Below are 7216 nucleotides of genomic sequence, written 5' to 3' on the forward strand. Positions count from 1 at the left end.
CGTTGCTATCCGCAACATACTCCTTGTCGGAGTCCTCACAGTCAACGTCCATGTCTTCCATTGGACTAGTAGCGCGTATCGGTTGGGTGCGGGAGGTAGGTCATCTTGCACAAAGTCCGACTGGCTAGATCTACCGCCACCGACATCACCAACCTCCGCAGAAAGCTCCATCACTTGTTTCGCCATGATTCTCCCACGGATGTCAAACATCAAGCGCACATGCTCGTCGTTATGGAGCCAAAACAGGAAAAATCGAAAAACTCCGTTACCCATCGGTGCTAACAACCTATACCCATTCTTCCGATTTCTTTTCTCCCGCTACCACCAATGCTACTCAATATCAGACTCTTCAGCTCGAACAATGAACTTACTCGGTAGGTACACAACAAAATGGGTTTCTCACTCAAAAATCACCCCAATATCATTATTTCTCATATGACAATTGGGATATACACTTACAACCAAATATTCACTATTACTAGACATTTTGGTTTATTTTTCGAAAGAAAAAGGATAGAGAAGAAGAAGTGAAATTTTGTGGAGGATACAAAAGGTTGCACATCCTTTTACCATGATTGAAAATTTATCGTTACGTATTTTGTTTACATTATAAATGTCATAAATATTCACATGTCTTATTTACCGCGTAAACAAAATAAAAAATAAAATATATTTTAATAAAAATATTATAAATTACGTATTTTCAAAAGTAAAATATTTATTTCATTTATTTAAAAAAAATCGTATTTTAGTCCCCATAAATATCCTTTTAAACTTTCTTTCCTTTTTTTTTATAACATTAACAGAGAATAAGGAAAGAACTCTTTCACTGCAAATAACTCTCTCTCTCCCTCTGTCTCTCTCTCTCGCTCGGTCTCTTCGTTAACGCATTATCATCGTTTCTTCATGGAGGAAGAAGAATGCGAGGTTTCTTCGGTACTCAACCACCTCATCTTAGCCGCCACCGAAATCTCAGAGATCGACGGCTTCAAGCACGTCATCAAGAGACAGTGCTTCGACCTCAGCCGTAGGATTAGGTTTCTCGCTCCTCTCTTTCAGGAACTTCTCGACGTTACAGACGCCGTCCCAAACGACGCCGTTTCGGCGCTCCTCTCTCTTAAGAAAGCTCTTGCCTCAGCCAAGGAACTCCTCCACTTTTGTTGCCGAGCAAGCCAGGTTTTCATGGTTCGTGCATTGTTTCGTTTTCTGATTCCAGAATCGATGCCGTTTCTTCATTCGTTTCTTGACTTATTTGGATGATTTTTTTTTTATTTTCTTAATAAAAAACGAATCAATTGTTTTGTTTTTGTTTTTTATTTCGTTTTTGGTAAAATATAGATCAAATTTTATTGATGAGTGAAATAATATCACAAATAGGTCTAATAAGACAACAAGCATGAATATGTGAACAAGAAAGGGAAAAACGAATCAATTGTTAATTTGATAACTAATGTTGCATTTTATTTTTCTGCATTGTAGATTTTGTCCTTATTTAGGAACATTATGATTTGATAATCATTGTTGCGTTTTATTTTTTCCTCAAGTATGTGAGAGTTTCATATTGAAGGGAAAGTAAGTTAACGGAGTAAACCACTAATTTGACCCTCAAAAGATTGTGGTGTTGAAAATTTACTCCTTGAAAGAAAGAAATGCACTCATGATCTTCTAAATATGAACGATGTTTGATAAAATGTACCAATTACTCATTTTACTGCTTAGATTTTGGGTATTTTAATAACCATTTTATTTTTAAGGGGCCAGATATGCGTTTATTGTTTTAGGGGAAGTGGAATTCAACACACTTAATCAAAGATTTTGTTATAAGTCATAAGCTTTATCCAGATAATGATGAAATGCTTTCTAAGTGCTTGCTAGATCATTTGGGACTTTCTAACTCTAATGAGCACATAAAAGAAACATGTTGTCTTGTTTGATTATGCAATTAACTTTTGAAGCTGTTCTAGGTCTACGTGTTAGGCTGTTAGCATTTAACAGTTTCTGTAGTAATAACAACAATAAATTTTACAAAATTAACCTAATAACCTTCACTAATTGTTATTAAAAAACATTGGTGTCTATTGCTTCTTGAAGTATTTATCTTAGTGCTGTTAAGCTTCTTTTAGACAGCTAGAACTTACTTGAAAGTTGACATGAATGAGCACCTATTTAAGTTGTTTATCTAAATAGATTGTTTATATTTAATTGATGGCAGTGATGCTGGTTTAATGCAACCAAATTGACTTAGAAAAGATGCATTTTTGTAGTATATTTTAGTGGGCTATGTTCGGATATACATGTTGGTGATGATTGTTAATATTGGTTTAGTTGAACTTAGACTATAAACTAGTTATCTACTTGCATAATTTCCAAATAAAAAGTTGTCATATAAACAATGACTTTGCTCCATGAGTTTTGTTTAAAATTTTTTGCTTAAAATGCATCATATCCAATCTTCATTCTCCCCTCTCCTTCTAGAGTTATACAGGTTACCACCTTTTACTTGTTTAGTGTATAATAGTAATAGGCTCAACATTGTTTCTCTTATCTGAACTTAACTGTTTTTGTTTGTGGGATAAATTTGGTAAAATAATTGCTGATGACTTGTACAATTTTACTATATCTACAGAACTCCACTTGCTTATCTGAAACATTCTTCTCAAATGCATTTTTCCTTTTTGCAATTGTAGATACTGGAGAGGGAGCAAATTAAATGCAAATTTAATGATCTCGCTTTTAATTTTGAAGAAGCTATAGGCAAGATATCCTGTGACAAACTTCATATATCTGAAGAAGTCAAGGAGCAGGTAAATATATGCTGAACATAACTGCACATTAGAATGGGAGTTTCATATAATGCTTGCAGACCATTATTTATTCTGTTTCTGTTATTTATAACTGATCATAGACATCCCTTGTAATGTGCTTTAATGTTTTGAAGGATATTGAATACATTCTAAATATTGCGAAATAAGTTACCCTTTTGTTCTTATTATCCTATGAAGTGTTACTGTTTCAATGAATGTAGGAAAGTATGGTCTACTTTGGTGCCTATGTTAAAAAGTGTTACTGTTTCAATGAATGTAAGAAAGTATGGTCTAATTTGGTGCCTTTGTTTTTATTTTTAAAAGGTTCCTTGATTTTTCATTTGTTCATCAGGTTGCACTCGTGACTGCACAGTTTGGAAGAGCCAGGGAACTTTTTGATCCACCTGGTCTTCAGCTTTATGATAATCTGTTGTCCATTTGCAACCAGAGCTATGATGTGATTCCCGAACAAGATAAACTGCATATAATCTGCGAAAAGCTGCACTTTACAAATGTGGGTGACATCAAACAAGAGTTGATTGCACTCGATAAGATGGTTGTAGACATGGGTGCTCATTTTGAGAAAAGCACACAGGATATGTCTACAGTCTTGAAAAAAATTGAAGATTTCATACTGACAGAATCTGCAGATGTTATTATGCTATCAAGTGATGATTCCTCTACTCAAGCTGATGAGTCATACACAAAATTATGTTCTCAATCACTGGTTATACCAGATGAGTTTCGCTGCCCAATATCTCTGGAGCTAATGAAAGATCCTGTAATCATTTCTACGGGGCAGGTGTGCACATGAAAATGCCGTATTTTTCTGTCATAATTCTTTGTTTTTAGAAGAGAATTATTTTAGGTACGCTAAAAGCTTATTGTCTTGTATGTCATACTAATACCTTTTAGTTTCATAGCACAAAAATACAGAAATCAATCGTGCTTGTTAACTCCTTTATTGAGACCATCAGAATTGTTTCTTTGTTTGTAATTTATTGTAAGAGAATTCCTTAAACGTTAGTTTAAGAGCACTTATCTGTTTTGTTTCCTTCTATTTTAAGCAATAACCCGAGTCCCTTGCATGTTCAATGTAAGTATTCTGAACATAAATTAAATGAGAATGATACTCTGTAGCTTATGGAAGAAAATAGAAAATAAATTGATGTGAAGATCAGCTTCCTTGATCATTGACAAGGATTAATATCCTCTGGAAGCTGTGAATGAAATAACTGAAATGTGAAACAAGAAAATTATTTGACTATATTTGAGTGTCTTCTCTTTTTATTATTCATGTATATATTGAAATAGTTGTTGAAAAAGTGCTTACAAATTATTCTTGAATAATTTAGTTGGTTAGCTTTATTTATTGCTATGAGTTAATAAATAATCATCTGTTTCTTCCTTTCTAAAAAACTGCAACCATCAATGCTCTTCTCATTTTCAGAAATCTATCAAGCACATTATGAGATAACCTGTTAAAAATCATTAAGTTGTTATAACAGCTTGATATCTGGGTAGATATGAAATTGGAAACTTTTTGTTACTGTGAGTTCTTTTGTCTTTTAATAGCAATGTATAATCCAAAGGTAGGATTTCAATACTTGAGTATGGTGGTAATAAACTAGTCAATATTCATCCATTTTTAGACTCTTTATAATCCTTCTCTTTTTATCCTCTCTCTTTCTGCAGACATACGAGCGAGCGTGCATAAAGAAATGGCTTGAAGAAGGCCATGGAACATGTCCTAAGACTCAGCAGATTCTTTCAAGCTCTGTCCTTATACCCAACCATGTTTTATATATCCTGATATCGAATTGGTGTGAAGCAAATGGAGTGGAGCCACCTAAAAGAACAGAGAAGTTACGACTCTGCAAGGCAACATCAGATGGCTCTTCTGAATTTATAGATATTGATACTCTATTGAGCAGACTTACTTCCAGTGACATTGAGGATCAGCGATGCACAGCAGGTGAGTGTTACAATGTACTTCTGCACTTCCTCTCTCTCCCTCTACCTAGTGAACCCGCCACACATACACACAGGTTGAAAGCGAAACTACTGGCTCAATTTTGAGCCTGAAAGTATGCTAGTGTTCTTGTTTCTAATATTTTTAATACAGTTTACCTTCATATGATCTTCACTTTTGTTTTCTCAATAGCTGCAACTATTTGTGGATGCGACCATATTCTTTCATTTAATGTAGTACAGTTGAATGTTTGGGAGATTAGAATTAGGCAACGGTGGAAATAGGAATATTGTAGGGTTATTGTGGGTATTTAAAGGCAGGATGCAGCAACAGAATGTGTTTCCAGGGGTAAGCTTTTCAACTTTTGGGTTATGTGAAGAACTTGGAAATTGGTATTTTGCAATTGGATAGCTGATAACTCCTGGTGTGAACTACAGTAATGAGGTTCTAGGCATTAAAAGCTTACAAGTTTCTCTAGCAAGGATAACCCAAGATGTTGTTGATGTTTTTCAGTTCTGTGAATAAGGGGGTGTTCCTTTTTACATCTTTATCTCTGAGTTGAGAACTATGCTTTTGTGGGATCTCCTAAAAAACCTTATACTTGCTTCCTAATGGTGTCTTGTAAATAACTATTTACCATGTAACCATGCTGCAGAGGAGCTCCGTCTTCTAGCCAAGCGAAGCAGCCAAAACCGAATATTGATTGCTGAGGCTGGTGCTATACCCCTTCTTGTTGATCTCCTCTATGTACCTGACAAGCGCACTCAAGAGCATGCAGTTACTGTTCTTCTGAACCTATCTATTTGTGGGAATAACAAAGAGCGCATCATGGCTTCTGAAGCTGTTCCAGGAATTGTTCACGTGCTGAAAAATGGTGTTATGGAAGCACGGGAAAATGCTGCAGCCACCCTTTTCAGTCTCTCTGCACTGAATGAGAATAAAGTGTTAATTGGAGCATCTGGAGCAATTAAAGCACTAGTCACTCTTTTCTGTGAGGGAAGTCAAAGAGGGAAGATGGATGCTGCAACAGCTTTATTCAATCTGTGCTTATATCAAGGGAATAAAGGACGTGCAATTAGGGCTGGTATCATGCCTAAGTTGACGGAAATGGTAACTGAACCTGGTGAGGAGATGAGGGATGTGGCATTGGCACTTATGGCTTTACTAGTTAGCCACCCGGAGGGAAAAGCAGTAGTTGGATCCATGAATGCTATGCCAACTTTGGTGGATATAGTCACTAATGGATCTCCTAAGAACAAAGAGAATGCAACTTCTGTGCTCGTTTACCTCTGTATCGGAGATCCAATGAATGTATCAAGTGCCTGTTCACTTGGGGTGATCAATCCTCTCTTGGACCTTGCAGAAAATGGTTCGGACAGGGGCAAGCGCAAAGCCGCACAGCTTCTTGAGCTGATCGGCATTCTGAGATCGTTGTAGATATGCTATAGGAAAACCGTCGGCTAGATTAAGTTTAGGCATAGCTGATGCCATTTTTAATATGCAGCAGCTGGCATAGATTTTAGGTAGTGATTAACCATAGGATCGTCATTGTTTCCTTTTCATTTTTTGAGTGAAAGGAAATCTCTATTTTACTTGGCCAATTATTTTGTGGCATTCAGTTATTCATGCTGGAAAGTCACACATGATGTAATTTGACTCGGTTGAAGTGCAGGCATACTTCAGCTCAAACTCCCAGCCGGCCATTCATGTTTTTGCGATGAAATTTCTTAACAAATTTTTTCCCATTAATTTTAATTTAATTCTATTTATTTAACAGTTGCTTTGTCTGTTCCACTGTTGAACATTCTATGATTTGTGCTTTTTCGGTGGTGCGTGTTACTCACAAATTCTGTATCCAATGAAGTCACTATTATAGTTTGTCTCCCCTCTCTTTTTTGTCAAATCTTGTTAGTTGATGTTTTCGACTTTGATACTTGTTAAAGTTACCTATGCTAATTTCAGTTTAATGACATAATGGTTTTGACATTAATTATACTCATTCAATTAATAACTTGAATGTTAATTATTAGTGATGCTATAATGGTTTTTAATTGTAGATTAGATTTTGTTATTGATATTATCGGCAGATTTTGCTATGAATGAAGTGGTATCAATTTTTTAATAGTCCTGTTACACATACAAAACTTCTTGGCAAATAAGTCCAAACAAATTAATCTTAATTCAGCAAAATCCACTTCATCAAGCGTGCGTGAAATCACGCAGTTCCTCTCCTCCTCCTCCTCTTTCTTTGTACTCGAGTTTTGAATTATGCAAAACTTATCAATACAAATATACCGAAAATTCTCCGAACCCCCGACACTGCTTAAGCGGACTAGTGAGCTAACCATTAGACCAATCCAATTTGGTTATACACCGAAAATTCTTAACAATAGATACAAATATCTTAGTTTTACACCGAAATTTGTTATAAATACACATA

At 35.5% G+C, this 7216-nt stretch overlaps 1 protein-coding gene across 1 annotated transcript; it reads left to right on the plus strand.

Annotated features, from left to right (window-relative positions):
- The first annotated feature begins 792 nt into the window (after positions 1-792).
- LOC112796814 (U-box domain-containing protein 13) lies at positions 793-6550 on the plus strand. Its single transcript, XM_025839439.3, has 5 exons — positions 793-1185; positions 2688-2804; positions 3157-3606; positions 4500-4779; positions 5432-6550. Exons 1-5 carry the CDS (start codon positions 907-909, stop codon positions 6211-6213), a joined length of 1908 nt encoding a protein of 635 aa, XP_025695224.1. The 5' UTR covers positions 793-906; the 3' UTR covers positions 6214-6550.
- Positions 6551-7216: the final 666 nt, after the last annotated feature.

The sequence above is a fragment of the Arachis hypogaea genome, chromosome 4 (assembly GCF_003086295.3).
Source record: "Arachis hypogaea cultivar Tifrunner chromosome 4, arahy.Tifrunner.gnm2.J5K5, whole genome shotgun sequence".
NCBI classification, from domain to species: Eukaryota; Viridiplantae; Streptophyta; class Magnoliopsida; order Fabales; family Fabaceae; genus Arachis; species Arachis hypogaea.

Bases quoted from the DNA above. Each gene is read 5' to 3' on its own strand.
- LOC112796814 (XM_025839439.3), top strand. From the start codon at position 907: ATGGAGGAAGAAGAATGCGAGGTTTCTTCGGTACTCAACCACCTCATC. The intron at 1,186-2,687 runs GTTCGTGCATTG...TTGCAATTGTAG, and splicing joins GAGCAAGCCAGGTTTTCATG to ATACTGGAGAGGGAGCAAAT. The intron at 4,780-5,431 runs GTGAGTGTTACA...ACCATGCTGCAG, and splicing joins GGATCAGCGATGCACAGCAG to AGGAGCTCCGTCTTCTAGCC.